Source organism: Carcharodon carcharias, chromosome 2, assembly GCF_017639515.1.
Source record: "Carcharodon carcharias isolate sCarCar2 chromosome 2, sCarCar2.pri, whole genome shotgun sequence".
NCBI lineage: Eukaryota > Metazoa > Chordata > Chondrichthyes > Lamniformes > Lamnidae > Carcharodon > Carcharodon carcharias.
The window spans coordinates 144019545-144041953 of record NC_054468.1 but is presented as its reverse complement, the minus strand read 5'-3'; the positions used below and the strand labels follow the sequence as shown (position 1 = coordinate 144041953).

Here is a 22409-nt window from a genome sequence, read left to right as displayed (position 1 = left end):
CAAAGAGCAGAGACAAGACAAAATAAAAAAGTATGGGAAATGAAAAACAGACCGTGACAGGAAGGGATAGAGAGTACAAACCTAACAGCAAGTCAACAGATGAAACTAGAGGTTATAAAAATAAATAAAAGGATAAAACTAAAAGTTCTGTATCTGAATTCACGTAGCATTCGAAACAAAACAGATGAACTGAGAGTGCACATTGAAATAAATAATTACGATTTGATAGTCATTACCGGGACATGGCTGCAGGAGGACATGGATTGGGACCCAAATATTGAAGGGTACAGGATATTTAGGAAGGACAAGAAGTGAGGAAAAGGTGGAGGCGTAGCTCTGTTAGTTAATGATGGTATTAGCACAATAGAGAGGGATGATCTAAGTTCAGGAAACCAGGATGTGGAAATGGTTTGGGTAGAGATGAGAAATGGTAAAAGCAAGAAGTCACTTGTGGGAGTTGTGTAAAGGCCCCCCTAACAGTAAATAAATGGTAGGGTTGAGCATAAAGGAAGAAATAATTGGAGCTTGTCAGAAAGGCACGGCAATAATGATGGGAGATTTTAATTTACATATAGACTGGAAAAGTCAGATGGGCAAAGATAGCCTAGATGAGGAGTACATTGAATGTTTGCAAGATAGTTTCTTGGAACAGCAGGTTCTGGAGCCAACCTGAGAACAGGCTATACTAGACCTGGTAATGAGATGGGAGTAATTAATGATCTCATAGTGAAAGCGCCCCTAAGTAGCAGTGACCATAATATGATTGAATTTTACTTTCAGTTTGAGGGAGAGAGGGGTGGGTCTGAGACTAAGGTTTTAAACTTAAATAAGGGCAATGATGAGGACATGAAAGCTGTGCTGACTAAAGTGAATTGGCAAATTAGGTTAAGGGATAGGTGAATAGAGATGCAGTGGCTAATATTTGAGAGGATACTTCAGAATGCCCAGATTAGATACGTTCCAACGAGTAAGGAAAAACTCCAACGGAACGGACACATCATCTGTGGTTAACTAGAAAGGCTAAAGATAGTATCAAACTTAAAGAAAAAGCATATAATTGTGCAAAGATAGATGGAAGATCAGAAGTTTGGACAGAATATAAGAAACAGCAAAGAATGACTAAAAGACTAATAAGGAAGGAAAACTTTGAGAGAGAGCTAGCCAGAAATATAAAAAAATATAGTGAGAGTTTTTATAAATATTTTAAAAAGAAAAGAGTTAAAGTTGGTCTGATAGAAAGTGAGCTTGGGGAATTGATAATGGAAACGAGATGGCAGATGAATTGAACAGGTATTTTGCATCAGTTTTCACATTGGATGATACAAGTAACACCCCAGAAGCAGCTATAAATCAGGAAATGAAAGGGAGGGAGGAACTCAGGAAAATTGCAATCACCAGAGAAGTGGTACTGAGTAATTTGTTGGAGCTGCGGGCTAACAAGTGCCTGGGTCCTAATGGACTTCACCCTAGGGTCTTAAAAGAAGGCTCTAGTGAGATAGTTAATGCGTTGGTTTTAATTTTTCTAAAACTCCCTAGACTTGGAGATGGTCCCATTAGATTGTAAAATAGCAAATATAATTCCATTAGCCAAAAAAAGGAGGGAGACAAAGTGGGAAACTACAGGCCAGTTAGTTTAACATCTGCCAGAGGAAAAATGTTAGAAGCTATTATTAAAGAAGCTATAGCTGGGCACTTGGATGAGCTCAAAGTCATCAGGCAGAGTCAATCTAGTTTTGTGAAAGAGAAATCGTGTTTAACCAACTTATTGGAATTCTTTGAGGAGGTAAGATGTGCTGTGGATAAAGGGGAACCAGTGGATGTACTGTACTTAGCTTTCCAGAAGACATTTGATAAAGTGCCATACCAAAGGTTATTGCAGAAAACAAAAACTCATGGTATAGGGGGTAACATATTGGCATTGTTAGAAGATTGGTTGGCTAACAAAGAGAGTAGGTATAAATGGGTATTTTTCAGGTTGGCAAGATGTAACAATGTGCCACGGTAGTCAGTGCTGGGCCCTCAACTGTTTACAATTTTTATAAATGACTTGGATGAGGAGATTGAAGAGATGCTTGCCAAATTTGCGGATGACACAAAGATAGGTAGGAAAGTAAGTTGTGAAGAAGATATAAGGAGGCTACGAACAGATATAGGAGTAGGCAAAGATCTAGCAGATGGAGTATAATGTGGGAAAATGTGAAATTGTCCATTTTGGCAGGAAGAATAAAAGAGAAGCATATTATCTAAATGTTGAAAGATTGCAGAGCTCTTGAGGTGCAGAGGGATCTGGGTGTCCTAGTGCATGAATCACAAAAGGCTGGTATGCAAGTACAGCAAGTAATTAGGAGTGCTAATAGAATGTTATCATTTATTGCGAGGGGAATTGAATATGTAAGTAGGGAGGTTTATACTTCAGTTGCACAGGGTACTATTGAGACCACATTTGGAGTACTGTGTACAGTATTGGTCACCTTATTTAAGGAAGGATGTAAATGCATTGGAAGCAGTTCAGAGAAGGTTCACTAGACCAATACCTGGAATGGGTGGGTTGTCTTATGAGGAAAGGTTGGACAGACTAGGCTTGTATCTACAGGAGTTTAAAAGAGTATGAGGTGACTTGATTGAAACATATAAGATCCTGAGGAGTCTTGAGAAGGTGAATGCAGAGAGGATGTTTCCTCTTGTGGAAGAATCAAGAACTAGAGGTCACTGTTTAAAAATAAGGGGTCCCCCATTTAAAACAGATGAGGCGAAATTTTTTCACTCAGCGGGTTGAGAGTTTTTGGGACTCTTTTCCTGAAAAGGTGGTGGAAGCAGAGCTTTTGAATATTTTTAGGGCAGAGGTGGATAGATTCTTGGTAAGCAAGGGGGTGATAGGCTATCGGCGGTAGGTGGGATACAGATTTCAGGTTACTATCAGAAGAGCTATGATCTTATTAATGGCGGAGCAAGCTTGAGGGGCTGAATGGCCTATTCCTGTTCCTTGTTCATATGCACAGATTGGTATCAGTGGCCATCTTGCGTTGGCAAGAGACGGTGATTTAACATCAACTTGAAGAGATGGGAGTTCTGATGGTGTTCACTCATCCCTCAACCAAGGCAGCAAGTAAATTAACTGATCATTTATTTTCTGTTTGTGGAGTGTTTTCTGTATGTTTAAAACTGAGTTATAGCATTGTATAATATTTACTCCATTACAGAAAGGTGATTCATCACCTTAACCAATTTGAGATGTTTTGACACAATGACAAATTTATATGTGCAAATTTCCCTTTTTGCTATCCTCTTTATCTATGTCGTTCTCTTGTTCTACAATTCTAAAATGGGCAAAATTGAGCACTTTTCTGGCCATCCATACAGCAATGTGCACTCGTAGCATCTTTTAATGCAATGCACTGTAACTCCACTTAATTCTCCAACACGCGTTAGTAAGAAGTGCATGCTGCATCCACTTTTAGCTTCAAATTTATTGAATGCAAGTTTTGCCCCAGCCTTAAGGTTGTGTGGAACTTTTCATGTAGAATTTAAATGCTTTCTGGAGATTTGGTATGCCATATTTTACACCTTTTTGATATTCACTTGAGATGTTGCTGTAACAAAAATGAAGTATTTTCATTTATAGGATTCAGTGTGGTATCGTGAATTTTTAATTTTGTTATGGTAGGTAAGGGATTAAAAATCAACCTCACCTATATAAATCATACCCCACCGTAACTTGACGCATTTGTTACCAATTTTTAGTTTCAGTCTTCTGTGCCTGGTATATAAGCCATTCAATTTAAATACTAATGTTTTGAGGAATTAATTCCAACGTGAATTTGATTGTTAGCTATTTTTAAATTTTAACAAACCTTTAAATCTAATTGCTTATATATAGCCATTAAACCTGCCTTGCTCAAATTGGGGAGTCAGTCTCAAGTCTTTGACGAAAGATAATCAAGCCAGATAGCTTGCATTGTTGAGGGGTGGGAAAAGATTGGATGCAAGAAATATAACTTCTATCACAGTTTAATGAAGCAGTCGTGAACATAGTATTTTGCATTAGTTGAGCTAGTGAGATATAGTAACTTCTGTAAAAACACATGACTACAGCTGTTTGCTCAATCTGTTGTTTAATAAATTTGTTAAACGGTTAAAGTTTAAGTCAAAGGTCAGTGAAATGTACTATTGTCACCTTCCAAAGATGACAGCACAGGAAATAATCTGAAAAAGACCCTGGGCAAGTCATGACCATGAATTTTACTTGGATATCTAGGTTTATGAAAACATTCTGGAATGTAAGAAGTTCAAACTTGACTGCCAGAGTATCCAGAGACACAGAAATCAAACAATAAATGGAGTAAAGAAACTCCAAAAACAACACTTTCTCAAAACAGGTTGAGCAGGTTTGTCAAATGGGATCAGCTGCTCCATAAACACGTTAATACTAATTACTAGATTATTCACGTCGGCAATCCTCATATTTGTACCTAATGATCAGTTCCATTATTTTGCAAATTGTTGTTGTTAGCCTAATGAAGCTTTAGTTATCTGGGTTTGCTTTGTTGCCTTTTTTTTGAAAATGGGCACCCTGGTGACTACCTTCCAAACCAGTGGGACTTCCTTTGTGTTTATTGTTTCCTCATTATGACAATCAGTTTATTGTAGACTTTGTCCGTAATCTGTCACAGTGCTCTCGGGTATATATAATCTCTGGGAATTTATTGGCTTTCAGCCCTTAAAGCCTGTCCCGATGTTTTGCAAATATCAAAATCATTATCAAAATAATTGCAGCACTTTCTACCGTGAGGGGGTTTTAACTTCATCCTGTAGAGGTAAGCAACAATGGCATGTAGTACCCATGCCGTTTTAGTAACCAGTTTTGGTATTGTGAGCCACATAGTTATTTTCCCTCCTGCCTCCAGATCAAATGTATTAAATTTGGAGTTTCTTGTAAATAATCTTAGTATCAGTGTTTTGAAAAATGTATTTGTAATTTCTTTGGAATAACACTAAAAGGGAAGTAAAGTTTTAGGTGAATAATTATTGAACTCGTCTGACATTAATTAGGCTTTTTAAAGTTTTTATTTTCCCGGTAGTTTTGAGACAGTCAAGTAGGGTCTGTCTTGTTTCTAGTAGCGTTAATTAGAACCAGTCGTAGTCAGGGAGCTGACTTCAAACTAAGCTAACTTGAGGGAAACTAAGCTATTTTCACTTTAAACTGGAATGTTTTCATTCTATAGCTCAAAAAATCTGACTAAGCTATCTGTCTTTATGATTATAATGGGAGCAGTAACACGAGTAGATGATGCATTAACCAGACGAACATGTTGATGCCAGGAGCATAAGCTATTGGAATTGCATCTCTTTTTTTCTGCCGTGAATCCATTCATCAGTGTCTCACTTATACAAAGTTTTCTTTTTGTATTTGTTCATGGGATTTGGGTATTACTGGCAAGGACAGCATTCCTAAAGCTCTTGAGAACATGGCTCTGGGCTGCTTTCTTGACCCATTGCAGTCCATGTCATGAACCTATGCTGTTAGAAAGGGAGTTTCAGGATTTTGACCGAGCCATAGTGAAGGAACAGTGATATATTTCCAAGTCAGGATGGTGTATGACTTCCTTATTTAACTAGGTTTGGTCCCCTGGCATGATGATAACAATAGGATAAGAGATATGCTGGGCCATGAATTTATGGATTGTGGTGAAATACAATTCTGCTACTGGGGTGTTATCCTTAATGCCCTGGCTAATATTTACACCCCAGTTAACATCACAAAAACAGATCATCTGGTCATTATTGCATTACTGTTTTGGGAATTTGCTATACACAGATTGGATGCCGCATGTCTTACAATGCATCAGTGACTACACTTAAAAGCTACTTCATTGACTGTAAAGCGCTTTGAGCAGGTGGTTGTGAAAAGTGCTGTGTGAATGCAAGTCTGCCTGTCTTCTTCCTGATGACCCACATTGCATCATGGATTCCTAATTTTTAGCTGCTTGATCTTTTCTGAATCTATTCCATTTAGCACAGTGATAGTGCCAAACAACATGATAGCCGGTGTCCTTGATGTACAGGAGCTCCTCTCCACAAAGGCCATTTGTTGATCACTCCTTCCAATAATGTGATGGATAAATTGGTGAGGACTAGAGCAAGTAGGACTATCCCTTCGTGTTTGTTCTCTCACCACTAACCGCAAGCCTAGGCTAACAAATAAGTTCTTCAGGAAGCGGCCAACTCGGCCTGTAGCGGTGCTGCTGAGTCACTATTTTTGATGGACATTGAAGTCCCCAACCCACAGTGTCTTCTGTGCCCTTGCCACCCTCAGTATTTCTTCCAACGTGGTGTTCAACGTGGAAGAGCACCGAATTATCAGAGTAGTAGGTGGTAATCAGAAGGAGGATTCCTTGCCCGTTTTGGACCTGATGCCATGAGACTCCATGGGGTCCAGAGTCAATATTGAGGACTCCCAGGCCACCCTCTGGACTGTATTCTACTGTCCTGCCACCTTGATGGGACAGGAAATACCCAGGAATGTTGATGGAGATGTCTAGGATATTGGCTGTAAGGTATGATTCTGAGATTATGTCTGTGTCACGCTATTGCTTTACTTGTCTGTGGGCCACTTCTCCCAATGTTGGTACAAGTTTCCAGATGTTAGTGAGGGAGGGTTTGCAGGGTCAACTGGGCTGGGTGTGCATTTGTCGTATTCGGTGTCCAGGTTGATGCCTGGTGGTCCATCCAGTTTTATTCTTCTTTGAATTTTTTGTAGTGGTTTGATGCAACTGAGTGGCTTGCTAGGCCACTTCAGAGGGTCAAGAGTCAGCCACACTGAGGTGGGTCTGGAATCACATGTAGACCAGAATGGGTAAGGGCAGCAGATTTCCTTCCCTTAAAGATATTAGTAAACCAGATGAGTTTTTACCATAATCCGGTAGTTTCATGGCAACTAATACGAAATCTAGCTCTTTATTCCAGATTTATTTAATTAACTGAATTTAAATTTCCCAGCTTCCATGGTGGGACTTCTATTCATGTGTCCGGAGCATTCCTCCAATTATATAACCACTATGCTATGTTCCCTTCAGTTTAGATATCACGCTTATAAAACAACAGTAATTACTTTGAACAGATAATAAACAGCTTTTATTTACGAAAAAACATTGTTTTCTGCTGATCTTTGTAACTTGATGTCTCTTTGGGGGGGAAAAAGTTGGGAATTTATAAGCAATTGCCAACGTACATACTGGAACACTTCCTCATTGACAGCTCTGTGGTAATAAATGGACAAGTCATATTAAGTAGAGCTCTACCTCACGGTTCAGCTTTCCTCAATGTAATCTCTTTTCTGGCTGTTGGAAAAGGACTATCAAGAAATAAAGCTTCTCTCATTTTTATAATAATAGTGCATTACTGTACTGAACTGGACTAACCATATGACTACTGTGGCTACAAGAGCAGGTCAGAGGCTGGGAATCCTGCGACGACTAACTCACCCCCTGACTTCCCAAAGCCTGTCCACCATCTACAAATCAGAAGTGTGATGGAATACTCCCCACTTGCCTGGATGAGTGCAGCTCCCACAACACTCAAGAAGCTTGGCACTACCCAGGACAAAACAGCCCGCTTAATTGGCACCACATCCACAAACATTCACTCCCTCCACCACCAATGCACTGTAGCAGCAGTCTGTACCATCTACAAGATGCACTGCAGGAATTCACCAAGGCTCCTTCGACAGCACTTTCCAAACCCACGACCACTACCATCTAGAAGGAGCAGCAGATAGATGGGAATACTGCCAACTAGAAGTTCCCCTCCAAGTCACTCACCACCCTGACTTGGAAATATATCGCCATTCCTTCACTCTCACTGGGTCAAAATCCTGGAACCCCCCCTTCCTAATAGCACAGTGGGTGTACTTACTCCACATGGACTGCAGCGGTTCAAGAAGGCAACTCACCACCACCTTCTCCAGGGCAACTAGGGATGGGCAATAAATTCTGGTCCAGCCAGCAAAGCCCACATCCCATGAATGAATTTTAAAAAACATAGTCTAGTGCTTCTCACAGTGCACATATTCCATAAGGTGATTGTGTACAAGGTTATAATAAATTTCTGTGTTAATTCAAAAAGTTCATATACTGCATACAGAGTAGATGACGCTGAGGAAAATTTGAGTTGCTTTTGAAGGCTAAGGACAAATTCTCTCGAGACTTTTTGAACTCCAACAATTCCCTAGATGAAATATGTGTGATATCTCACTAATTAGTGAAGTTTGGTCGCTGGGCTTCAGACAAACTTAAGTTCACTATTAGTGAATTTAGTTTGCCTGAAGCCCAACTACCAATGCCCCAAATGAGTGACTAATCTGATATCTGATCTCATTCAAGGAACACAGAACACACAGATACAGCAAGCAATTAGGAACGCAAGTAGAATGTTGCTCTTTTTTGCAAGATTAATTGGGATGCAAGAATAAGGAAGTCTTGCTACAATTGTATAGAGGTTTGGTGAGACCACAGCTAAGTATTATGCACAGTTTTGCCTCCATCATATTTAAGGAAGGCTATACTTACATTGGAAGCAGTTTAAGAGGAGTCACCACATTGGTTCCTAAGATTAGATTAGTCCTATGATGAAAGGCTGAGTAAATTAGGCCTAGACTCTGGAGTTTGGAAGAATGAGAGGTGATTGAAACATAAAAGATTCTGAAGTGGCTCGACAGGGTAGGCACTGAGATTATTTCTGCTGGCTGGGGAATCCAGAACATCAGGGCACAGTCTCTGGATAAGGGGCCAATCATTGAGGACCGAGATGAGGAGAAGTTTCTTCATTCAAAGGATTGTGAAGCTTTGCAATTATCTACCCTAGAGTGTTGTGGGTTCTTCATTGTTGAAACTTTTGGCACCTCGGAGTCGAGGGATATGGGGACCAGGTGGGAAAGTGAAGTGGAAGCTGAAGATCTGCCATGATTGGGCTGCATGGTCTACTCCTGCTTCTATTTCCTATGTTCTTAGCAGAGACGAACAAAACATTTGAGGTCACATTAGTATCTTCTTGCAATGGAACTGCTTTAAATATAGAATTTCTAGTTATTCTTTTACCAAAATCTTTAACAGAATCAAAACTTCTCACTTTGGAAAAAGCTACATAAAGCTGTCCATGTGTAAAAACAGGCCTAGGAATATAAATACAAATTTTGTCAAGAGTCTGACCTTGTGACTTTTTATAGTCATAGAATATGAAAGCCCATTGAAAATTTTTTTCTCCTAGGTTGAAAAGGTAGATTTTGATCTGATAGGCTCAATATTATTTGAGGGATAAATGCTCTTTCTTTGAAAATCTACCAGCGTCCGAACTACTGATCTTTTCCGTGACAACGTCCTTGTTTAGGATAGAGGCTTCATAGTAACGTTATAACTGCTCCTTCTTGGGCCTAAGTTTGTGCTGTCACATGCTCATTGGAGTTAGACTGGGTAGAAACTCTGGAGGATATGAAGTGTTGTTATCATTATCTACAGAATCAGCATTGATGTATTCTTTTAATTCACCTGAGCTTTTCTAAAAAGTTTTCATTCAAATCTAGTGAATCTTAATTTTTAGTGCAAATAATAGCTTTTGAATAATTTGTATCAAGTAATTGCTCCTGCTATTTTGCCACACTTAACCAATTCCATCATCCCATCTGTCCCTGCATTCCATTCTTCCATTGCCATCCCGATCCCATTCCTACCATCCTCCTCAATCTCATCCTGTCCCTCGTGGAAATAAACTCTCCATCCAGTGTAACTTTGTTGTTGTACTCTCCTTACCTTCTGCTGTGTTTGTTCTTGTCAATCCTCCCCACTCTGCCCCTGCACCACCACCAACCATTGGCAGCCACCCGTGCTGCACTTACTTCAGTCCTCCACATGCAGCAGGCACCACCCACCAAATAAACTTACCAATAGACTCGTCCCTTGAACTAACTAATCAAAACAGCCTGAAAGACAAAAAACTTGAGTATGCATAAATTCTAAATATACACTTGTGTGTAAAATAAGAACAAATGCCCATTGAGTGAATTAATCTAGATGGAACCATATATTGAGTACAAGGAAATTTGAAAAATGTCACAAATTTCCAATGCATTTCCTTGCTAGCCTGATTACAAGTCTAAAGCATGAGCTGCTGAAGGGTCTAAATGGTGAACTAGCTTATTTGCTTATGCTTTGTAGATAAGAGCCAAGTTTGAGGCAGCAGAAAATAGAATGAGATCAAACTGAGTATTTTCTATTTCAGGCTGAATTACGGGCAGCTGTATTCTTGGCACTTGAAGAACAGGAGAGAGTAGAGGTAAGTGTTGGTGCAAGGCAATGGAGTCATTTTCAGCAGCTGATGATATTCATTGCTGTACATATGTCATTATTTTCACAGAAATAATTCCCCTCAGTTAGTCCATGCTGATGTTCATGCTGCACATGAACTGCCTCCCCAACATGCCTCTTAATCTCACCCTTTTAGCATATCCTTCTATTCCTTTGTTTCTCAGATTTACCTAGCTTCCTCTTAAAAGCAACTGTGCTATTTGCCTCAACTACTCATTGCAGTAGCAATTTCCGCACTTTCACCTGACTCTGGGTAAAGAAGTTTCTCCTGAATTCCCTAATGAATTTGTTAGTGACTATCTTTTATTTATGCCCCCGAGTTTCCCCACAAGTGGAAATATCGTGTGTGTATTGACTCTTATCAAACTCTTGTAATAATTTTTGAAGACCTCCATAAGATCTCCCCTCCATCTTTCTTTTGCAAATAATAAGCATAGGAATCAATCAGGAGAAAAGTCCAATAGCTGGAGTTACCTTCTATTTCATAACTGGGATTAGGCACATCAAAATGGAATTTATATAGTGTCTGCTGAGTCCCTAAGGATGTCCCAACATACCCCTTTACAGTGCAGTGACTTGTTACGGAGGGCAACGCTGCTGCCATTTTGTGCCACAATTAGATCAAATAAGCTAACTAGTTAATCTGGGCCAAATGCAGTATTTGCAAATGTTATGACTTATAATTTGATCAGTGTTACATTCCTGAAAGTAATAGAGGTAACCTAATAGTGCCTCCTAATCAAAGTTAAGAGGTTTAGCTGAATGTGTATAGAATGTGTTTCTGTGATGGAGAAGAAACTGTCTAACTTCCGCTATCATAGTAATTTCCAAGCAATTCTTTGTTTTCCAGCTTCTGTTCATCACCTCTTTGCACAACTAGCAAAATTGTCCAGTATATTTATTCTTCCCCTTTTCCTAGCATCTCTGTTGTTAAATATACTTAGGCAATGGACTCTGGCTCTTTTGTAGTTTAAGAAGATTCATCTGCCCTAAGTTTGGATAACAAAAGCTCACAATTACAAGTGTCAGAAATAAAGGCTGAGATAGAACGAAAAAGTTAACCAGAGAAATTGGAAAGAAAGTATATAACCAAAAATAACCTTTGACAGAATAGAGGACAAAGTGAACAGAAACAAAATGGGAAGATGATAATTCGCAAATCTGACAAAAGGATTAAGTAAAAATGAAACCGTGAATGCAATTTAGAAGAAAAGAAAGTTTTAATGAGGTAAGACTTGGGCTTCAACCCACTAATTCTAATTATTTTACAGAACAAAACACCATTGGTTAATGAGAGCTTGAAAAAGTTTTTGAACACAAAGGATGGTAAGTGCTTTAACTGAATGCATCAAGTAAAACAAATGAAGACTCCATTATCCCAATGTAGACTGGACTAGTCATAGTGTAAAGGGCGGGTTGGGGGGGTTGGGAACAGTTTCTGAAGTGTGTTTAGGAGAATTTCCTAGATCATTATGTTTCTGAATCAATGAGAAAGGAGGCATTGCTGCATCCAGTTCTGGGGAATGAGATGGGGCAAGTCGATCACGCGAGGGACGGTGATCTAAGGTTTAGGCTAGTTCTGGAAAAGGACAGGAGAAAGCAAGATTAAAAATAATTAATTTGGGGAGGGCCAGTTTCAGTGGGGTGAGAACAGATTTGATCCAGGTAAATTGGAATCAAAGATTAGCATGCAAAACTGTAGCAGGACAATGGGCTGCCTTGAAAGATGCGATAGTTTGGGTACAGTCAATACATTCCTATGAAGAGGAAAGGTAGGACAAACAAAGCCAGAACTCACTGGATGAAGAAAGTGATAGAAAGCAAAATTAAGTAGCAAACATGTGCAAAGGACGGTTGGCAGGTTGATAATATAAGTGAGAACCAGGCTGAATATTTAAAGTTCAGAGGAGAAAGTGGAAAAAAAGAAGCAAAGAGATTGGCAGCCCACATAAAAGGGAACCCAAAAGTCTTCTATAGGCATTTAAATAATAAAAGAAGGGGTGGAGCTGATTAAGGATCAAACATATGATCCATGCATGAAGACCAAGGACATGGCTGAGATACTAAATGAGTTCTTTGCGTCAATCTTTCACTATGACTTTGACAGCATTTCCTTCCTTGGTAAAGAGGAGTACCATATATACTTATGTAAAAGTCAGCTTTTTGAGCCCAAAATTTTAGGTAAAAGTAGGGGGTCGACCTGTACACAAGTAATATTTTTGAGGGTTGGAATCCATGCGTGTTCGATGATGTATCTTGAGATTTTTGCTTTACTGTTGTTTTGCGCCGGTGCTGAGGGAATGTGTGAGACCCGTTCAACACCATTTTGGAGCAGCCTGTTCCACTCCCCGAGACTCTCTCCCACTTGCAGCTCCTTTTGCTTGTTTCCTCCCACTCGCTGCCCCTCTCCTGAGCCTCACTCACAGGCGAGTGAGAGGTTTGGCAGAGGGAGAGAGTCAGCCTTCAGGAAAGTTGGCGATAGGGAGAGTTTTGGCGCGCGGGAAATGTGACGAGCAGGCGGTTAAGTAGAAAGCTGGGTGTTGACTTTTACACAACGTCAACTATACTTGAGTGCGTGTTGTTGAAACACTGGATGGGCTAAAAATTAATAAAACGGACGTATTAGAAAGTCTGGCTGATAAGTCACCAGAACCAGATGAGATGATTCTATGTGTATTGAGGGATGTAAGGGTGGAAATAGTGAAGGCACTGGCCATAATCTTCCAATCCTCTTTAGATACAGTGGTGATGTTGGAGGACAGGAGAATTACAAATGGTGCATCCTTGTTCAAGAAAGGATGCCCAGCAACTACAGACCAGTCAGTTTAATCTCAGCGGTGGGGACATTTTCAGAAATGATGATCTGGGACAAAATTAACAGTCACTTGGGCAAATATGGATCAATTAGGGAAAGCCAGCATTGATTTGTTAAAGGCAAATAGTGATTAACTCGATTTTTCTTGACAAGGTAACAGAGAGGATAGATTAATGTAATACAGTTGATGTGTACATGAATTTCTGAAAGGCATGTGATAAAATGTCGGATAACAGCTCTGTCAGCAAAGTTAAAACCCATGGAACTGTTGTCAGCTGTCCTTCGATTCGAGGGTGACCTATACTTGGCTGTGAGTTTCTGCTAGGAGTCTTTGTGACTGATCAGGCTGATTCTTGACCTGCAGACCTTTGGACACATGGGGCAGGATGTCCCACAATGTAATGCGGTTCAGAGTGGAGGGTCTGCTTCTTTTTCTTTCTGTCTCTGCCACTGCTCTGCCTCATCATTAAGAAGTTGTGACTCAAAACATGATGCAGCTTGAAGGACAAATTATCACAATTTTGAGCGATTGCTACCAGGCTCCTCCCGGTCATTAATGTCAATATTGTCACTCTTCAAGGAGGGCTACATGGTCTCTTTAAAGCGTTCTCTGGAACGTTGGCCATTTGAGAGTTCTGAAACCAGGGCCTCATGGCGGAGATACTTTTCGACCATCCAGACAGCGCCCAGTCTGTCAAAGTTGATTTTGCATGAATGCTTGTGGAGCGGACTTTGAGATTGGCACTAGTGTTTGTTCTACGGCCCTCCCATTGAATCTGGAGGATGCAGTGGAGACGTTGCTGATGGAATTTCTCAAGCGCTCTCTGTTGCTGTTGGTCAGGTTTCACTGGAGTACAGGAGTGTGGTGACAACAATGGCTTTGTACACTAGGACTTTTGTTGACTTGTGGAGGTCTTTGTTGTCAAACATTCGCTGCCATAGTTTGTAGATGGCTGAGTTAGCACAGCTGATCTGGTGTTGAATCTCCTTGCCAATGCTGACCTTTTGAGGAAGGCGTCTGCGACGGTATGGGAAGTCCTGAACATATTCCAGAATCTCCCCTTCAATATAAATGGGAGAAGGAATATTTAGCTGACCAGGCCTGGGTTGATATGGATTTTGTCTTTGAAACATTCAAGGTCAGGCCGAGTCCTTTGTATGCAGATTTGAAGAGATCGAAAATGACTTGCAAGTATGGTGCATGGTGGGCAATGACACTGCAGACATCCGCAAACTAGATTGTGTATGCCTAGGGTGGTCAGTTTAGTTTTGGCACTGAGGTTAAAGAGTTTAAAGTAAAAGCAAAATACTGTGGATGCTGGAAATCTGAAACAAAAACAGAAAATGCTGGAAAAACTCAGCACCTGTGGAGAGAGAAAAACAAAGTTAACATTTCGAGCCCATATGACCCTTCTTCAGAGCTGAAGAGAAGTGGAAATGTGATGATATTTATACTGTTTAAGGGGGGTGGAACAGGTGGAGCTGGATAGAAGGCCAGCGATAGGTGGGGACAAAGGAGGGATTGACAAAGGTGTCATAAGCTAAAGGACAAAAGGATTGTTAATGGTGGTGGTTAGCGCTAATAGTGGCATAAAGGTAAGAAAGCAGAATATGATTATAGCAGAACAAGAGTAGCATTGTGTGAAAGAACAACATGGAACAAGTGAGAGATGGCCCTGTAGGGGATGGGGTGAGGGGGAGGGGGCAGTGGTGGGGAAAAAAGGATAGAAAATGGGATAAAAAAGAGGGATAAAACTACAGAGAAGTAAATAAAAATAAGTGGATTAAAAAATAAAAATGAATTAGAAGAAAGGGGATTAAAAAAGGGGGTGAAGATGGAGGAGAGAGTTCATGGTCTGAAGTTGTTGATCTCAATGTTAAGTCCCGAAGGCTGTGAGGTGCTTTTCCTCCAGTTCACGTTGGGCTTCACTGGAACTTTGCAGCAGGCCAAGGACGGACATGTGGGCATGAGAGCAGGGTGGTGTGTTGAAATAGATGCGATCGGAAGGTCTGGGTCATGCTTGTGGACAGATCGGAGGTATTCCGCAAAGCGGTCACCCAGTCTGCATTTGGTCTCCCCCATGTAGAGCAGACTGCATTGGGAGCAGTGGATAGTTAGTTTCCTACCTAAACAGTATTTAATACTCTCACCACGGGGCAGTTGATTTTTTGATGAGGTGAATGTCCACTCGGGAGCTATCACACAGCCTTAGTTGATCCTGGTCCAGATTTTGATGGCATCCATTTCAGATCTTTTACTCAAGACAGTTATAGTCATGTCATCATGAAACAATTGCAGGATTGTGATGAAATTTCTTCGACTTAAGTCTTTGGAGCACAATCCGCAGAGCCTTGTGATTTACTGAGTCAAATGCTTTGGTCAGGTAGGTGAATGCAATGAAGAGTTCCTGGTGGTGTTCTCGGCATTTTTTTCTTTGATTTGCCTGGCAACAAAGACCATGGCAGAGGTTGCCCTGCAATGTCTAGAGGCACAATGTGTGTTTGGGAGGATTCCCTCAGCCACCAGAAATAGGTCATTCAGGTGAATGCTGTTAGAATTTTTCCTGCTGTGGACAAGAGGGAAATCCCTTGATAGTTTCCACAGCATGGTTTGTCTCCCCTCTTGAAGATAATTACATTCCTGTCGCTTCCTGAGGTCAGTTATTTTTTCTCCCAAATCCATAGGAGTCTTTATGTGAGCAAAAGTCTACAAGCTTTCATGACTTCAGGTGGAATACAGTCCGGGCCACAGGGTTTTTGTTTTTCACCTGTTTGATTGCTTGCTGCAGCTCTCCCATCAATGGTGGTTCACCCATCGATTCTACCGCAGGGTATTGGGGGATACCCTGGAGAGTATCGGCTGTCATGGATTGGTGATTAAAGAGTTGTTGGAAATATTTTTTCCAGTGTTGACTGATGGCATTATCATCCTTAAGAAGAGGAACACCATCCTGTGAGCGAAGGGGATTTTGTCCATTTGACCGTAGTCTGTAGATAGTCCTGGTGGTACTGTTGGATCTCTTGGGCTTTCTCTTCCCAACACACGTCCTTTATCTTCTGGATTTGTCTTTGAGTGTCAACCCCGAGCTGCTGGAATGCTGCTTTATTGATTGTGACCTTGGGTTTTTCTCCCAGGCAATGAAGATTGCTGGGTTTTTTTGTTCTAGGAGGTTACATTTTCAGCATCATTTTGATTGTTGTCACCTGGACTGGTTCAATGTAATAAAAGGACAGCGACAGCTTGGCTACGAAGTTGGTTGAGTGGGATGAAACAAAAGTAGTGAACAAGAACAGAAAATGTTGGAAATGCTCAGCAGATCTGGCTACATCTGTGGAGGGTGAAACAAATTTAATGTGTCAGGTCAATGACCTTTCATGACCAGGTCATTGACCTGACAAGTTAGCTCTGTTTCTCTCTCCACAAATGCAGCCATGCCTGCTGAATATTTCCAGCATTTTCTATTTTTATTTCAGATTTCTAGCACCTGCAAGTTTTGCAATTTCAGTGGTGAGTAGTTGTTTTTGAATGGAAGAACACATTCAGTAGGGTTCCTTAAAGATTGGCACTAAGACCACTGCTTTTCTAGATTCATAATAATGACCTAGATTTGGGTGTGAAAGGCATAATGTCAAAATTTGACAATGAGATAACATTTGGAAGCATTGTGAAACTGTGTGGAGAAGGATAGTGATAGACTTTTGAGGACGTCTACAGGATGGTGGAATGGGTGACCATGTGTTAGGTGAAATTTAATGCAGAAAGTATGAAGAAATACATTTTGGATGGAAGAGCAAGGTGAGGCAATATGAAGTAAGTAAAGAGTATAATTCTAAAGGGGGCCTAGAAGTAGAGGGTCCTGGGGGTATTTGTGCACAAATCAATTAAAGTGGCAGGGCAGGTTGAGAAAATGATTAATAAGATACAATATATGAATAGGCTATACAAATCGGGACATAAGAATACAATAGCAGGGAATTATGGGGAGTCTTTATAAACCACTCAGCAAGCGTATTATGTCCAATTCTGGGCACCACATCATAGGAAAGATATGAAGGCATTAGAGAGGCTTAGAAAAGTTTTACAAAAATGGTTCCAGTGATTTAAGGATTTAAGTTATGGGGATAGATTGCAGATATTGGGGTTGTTCTCCTTAGAGAACAGAAGGCTAAGAGGAGATCAAAATCATGAGAGGCCTAGACAGAGTGCATAGAGAGAAACTTGCCGCATTGTCAGAAGTGTCGAGAAGCAGAGGACACTGATTTAAAGTGAATGGCAAAAAAGAACTAAAGGCAGCATGAACAGCTTTACACAGCGAGTGTTTATATTACGGAATGTACTGCCTGAGAAGTGCGGTAGAGGCAGATTAAACCCTGGCTTTTAAAAGGGAATTGGCTAATTATCTGAAGAGGAAAAAAATTGTAGGGCTATAGGGAAAGGACAGAAGTGTGGGACTAGCTGAGCTGTCTTGCATAGAGCCAGAACGGACACAATGGACTGAACAGCCTCCTTTTGTGCTGCAATCTTTCTATGTATGAAAACAATACTGGTAAATTTGTTTACAAATTGACACGCCGTTTTCCTTCATAGGGCGCTTGGTGGCTGGTCTTGTTACTGAATTTCTCCAGTTTTTCAACCTGGACTTTACTTTGGCTGTGTTCCAGCCAGAAACAAACACTGTAAGTTAATTTCACAATCTTTTTCTTTATTTTAACAAATTCAGTCATCAAACTTTGGGATGGTCACGTCTTATGCGAAATATTTTAAGATTGATACTGTTTTCAGGTATATTTTTGTTTCCGATAAACTTAAAACTAATTAATATTATGTTTATATTTGTCATTTTTTTTTATAAATGGAAATGCAATGGTGTTACACTGTTGTTATTGAGTCTTTCAGTTCTTTTTGAAGTTTTGACATGTTGGGGAATGCAGCTTCAATTGTGGATGCAGAGTCCCAGCATCAAATATTCTGAGGTTAGATACAGCATAGCTGGATATAGAGTAATGCTACTTCCACACTGTCCAAAACTTTAGAAGAGCCCAATTCCCCCAATTGCAGCAGTATAAAATATTCCAGTTCCCAGGCTACCCAAAAGCATTTCACCTAGGACCCTTAATGTTGACACAGAAATTTCCCAGCTTGGCTTTCCGTCATTGCTGGACCTGAACCCAGGTCAGAGAAATGAAACAGTTAAACTTAGAAGTGCCTCTTAGTCTAGCTATTATGTTGAGGATCATTTGTGAAAATTTAGTTTCCCCATAGTTAAAGCAGATCAAGCTATGTGCTCAATAATGTATGCCAAAATACCTATGTTTCTGACAAAGCAATAGAAATTGTGATGCCACAAAGTAATACGTCTTGCACACTAGTGTAATTGCACCAAACTTTGTAAACATGTCATTCTAAAATGGCAACAGAACTGATTGTAAGAAATACAGAATGGGGGCAAAATGACTATTTCGGAAAAGTACAATTTCTCTTCTGCACTTCAACCCCATTCCCCCCCTCTCCACTAACCCAGAAAAAGAGGGTGGAAAGAACTTGCATTTATATAGCCCCTTTCACAATCTCAAGATGCCTCAATGTGTTTCAGAGCCTATTAACTACTTTTGAAGTGTAGCTACCATTGTAATAATTGTAAGCATGTAAGAAATCTCTTACACCCACACATTCTAATTTCGAAATCCCTCACCTTCAGCCCTCTACTCTTTGATACCTCTGCAGATGTCAACTTGCTTTAATTATTTTTGTTTTTGATCTGTCTTTGTTTTATCACTGACCCTTACCCCAGTCATTGTGCTTGATACAACTCCAAAAGCTCTTTAAGGACTGAAACTTAAGCACACTAGCACCCTAACTGGTTTAGCCAACCATCACCATGGCTACACCAAAGCACTATTGTGCTTTATTGTCCTTAGCTAAAGCTATATACTGCTCCAGGGTCATCTTGGAAGTCAAGAATATAACCATGATCTTTTTTAATAAATCCACTTCCCTTTACCCATTCCTAAAACAGCAAGAGGAGCTCTGATTTATTTGTAACCAAGCTCAAGACTATCTGTGCAGCTCCCTCCACTTAATCCTTTTTTTCCATCTTAGATGCTTGCATAATAACCATTGCTATTTGGCCTGCCTCAGCCCCCTAGCCACTAGTACTTTCATACTTGCCATTCCACCTTCAGATTTGACTACACCAATGCACTTCCATCTTCAACCTCCACAAAAACCAACTGGTCCATAACTCTACTGCAAACAGCCTGTCCTGCACCATGTCCCACTTGCCCTTTTTCTTCTCTGACCAATTATAACTGTGTCCAAGAGCCTTAAATTTAAAATCTTAGTCAATAAATTTCTTCTTGACCTTTTCTCCCACTTTATCTTTGCAATATCCTCCAGAGCGTATTGCTCTCCCAAACAATTTTCCTTCCTCCTAAGGCTGACTTTTTATGTATCCCTTGACCCCATACACATTTTTTCTCTTCATTCCACTGTTGAAGCCAGAGGTTTCAGCCTGCCCTTTGGAACTCCTCCTTAACACTCTTCCTCTTCCCTTCAATACCTTTTTGAAACCAAGTTCTTAGGCATCATCTCCTAGTGTCTTTTTTTTCTTTTTCCTGATGTTGAGTTCTTTTATGCCTAATTCTTAAGCTCATCTGGATAACTTTTACATTAAAGATACTTTGAACATGCACAGTGTAACAATTTTCATTTATAATTACACTTGAACTTGGCATACATGCTTCAAATAATATGATCTCTGCAAGAAACTTTATAGGTGATAAGTGAAAGCAACTAACAATCAGGTGTTATCTTACGAACATACGAAATAGGAGCGGAAGTAGGCCATTCAGCCACCGGAGCCTGCTCCACCATTCAATAAGATCATGGCTGATCTGTTTGTGTTTCGATTTCCACGTTCCCATCTACCCCAATAACCTTAGATTCTGTTGGGCAAGGGAATCAATCTAACTCTGCCTTAAGAATATTCAATGACCCCGCCGCCACACCTGAGGCAGAGAGTTCCAAAGTCGCACAATCCTCAGAGAAAAAAAAGTTCTCCTCATCTCTGTCCTAAAAGGGCGACCCCTAATTTTTAAACAGTCCCCCCTAGTTCTGGACTTGCCCTCAAAAGGAAACATCCTTTCCACGTCCAGCTTGTCGAGACCATTCAAGATCTTATACACTGCAATCAAGTCACTCACTCTTCTAACCTCCAATGGAAACAAGCCCAGTCTGTCCAACCTTGCCTTGTAAGACAACGCGCTCATTTCAGGTATCAATCTAATAAACCTCTAAGCTGCCTCCAACACATTTACATCCTTCCTTAATTAAGGAGAACTAAACTGCACACAGCATTCGAAATGTGGTCTCACCAATGCCCTGTAGCATAACATCCTTAGTTTTATGTTCGATTCCCCTTGTAGTAAAGGATAGCATTCCATTAGCTTTCTTAATTACTAGCTGTACCTGCATACTAACTTTTGCGGCTCATGCAATAGGACGTGTAGATGCCTCTGCACCTCAGAATCTGCAGTCATTCTCCATTTAAGTAATACTCTTGCTTTTTATCCTTCCTGAAGTGAACAACTTCATAATTATACTCTGTCTGACAGATATTTGTCCACTCACTCAACCTTTCTATGTCTGTCTGCAACCTCCTTATGTCCTCTTCACAGCATACTTTTCTATCTTTGTGTCATCTGCAAATTTAGCTGCCATGTCCTTGCTCTCCTCATCCAAATCACTGATATGAATTGTAAAAAGCTGAGGCCCCAGCACAGATCGTGCGGGAATCCACTTGTCCTGTCCTGTCCTGCCAAGCAGAAAATGACCCATTTATGTTTGCTCTGTTTTCTGCCAGTCAGCTAATCACCTATCCATGCTAATATGTCACCCCCTATACGATAAGTTTTTATTTTCCGCAATAATCTTGATGTGGCACCTTATCAAATGCCTTCCAAGTAGAGTACGTCTACAGGCTCCCCTTTATCCACAGTGCACATTACTCTTTCAAAGAACTACAATAAATTGGTTAAATGTGATTACCCTTTCACAAAATCATGCTGACTCTTCCTGATTTACCTTGAGTTTTTTTAAGTGCCCAGTTATAACCTTCTCCATGACAGACGTCAAGCTAACTGGCCTATAGTTTTCTGTTTTATGCCTCCCTCCTTCTTGAATAAAGAGCTTATAATTCCTACTTTCCAGTCTGATGGAATATTTCCAGAATCTATCGAATTTTGGGAAATTAATATCAACGCATCTACTACGTCATTAATCACCTCCTTTTAAGACCATAGGATGAAGTCCATTAGGACCCGGAGACTTGTCAGCCCTCAACTCTATCAGTTTGCTCAATACCGCTTCCCTAGTGATTGTAATTTTACCAAGTTCCACTCTCCCGTCCACCTCCAGATTTACAGCTATTATTAGAATTTTTTTGTATCTTATATAGTGAAGACAGAAGCAAAATATTTGTTCATTTCCTCTGCCATTTCTTTATCTACTATTAACTCCCCATTGTCACTCTCTAGAGAACCAACACGTAGTTTACTTATTCCTTTTTTAAATACCTGTAGAAACTCTTGCTATCCGTTTTTATATTTCTATCACCTGACCTGCCACTCATCTTTGTGCAGTTATATGCTTTTTCCTTATGTTTGATGCTTTCCTTAACTTACTTAGTTAACCATGGATAGCAGGTCCTTACAATTTTTCTTTATAGTAGGAATATACCTATTCTGAACGTTTTGAAATATCCCCTTAAGTGCCTACCACTACTCTATTGATCTATCCGCTAGCCTAGTATCCCAGTTCACTTCAGCTAGCTCAGCTTTCAAGTCCACATAGTTGCCTTTATTTACCCTTTCAAACTGGATGTAAAATTCAATCATATTGTGGTCACTGCTACCTAGGGATCCCTTTACTCTGAGGTCATGAATTAATCCTGTCACATTACACAATACCAAGTCTAATACAGCTTGCTCTCTGGCTGGTGTCAGAACGTGCTGCTCTAAGAACCTATCTTGAAAGTATTCTAAGAACTCCTCATCCAGGCTACTACTGCCAATCTGATTTTCCAGTTTATATGTGGATTAAAGTCACCCATGATTATTGCTGCCCCTTTATCACAAGCACCCAGTATTTCTGCTTGCATACTTTGTCCTACATTGTGGTTATTGCTAAGGGGCCTGTAGACCACTCCTGCTGGTGACTGCTTTCCCGTACTATTCCCCTC

General features: G+C 40.3%; 1 protein-coding gene across 5 annotated transcripts in view; it reads left to right on the top strand.

Moving 5' to 3' along the window:
- Nucleotides 1-22409, top strand: part of cep43 (centrosomal protein 43) — a 251093-nt gene that overhangs the window by 9421 nt on the left and 219263 nt on the right. For all 5 annotated transcript variants that reach the window (XM_041182859.1, XM_041182857.1, XM_041182856.1 and 2 more), the window contains exons 2-4: nt 10270-10323; nt 11627-11681; nt 17759-17847. In XM_041182859.1, the coding sequence (XP_041038793.1) occupies nt 10270-10323; nt 11627-11681; nt 17759-17847 (198 nt within the window). The remainder of the gene's footprint in view (nt 1-10269; nt 10324-11626; nt 11682-17758; nt 17848-22409) is intronic.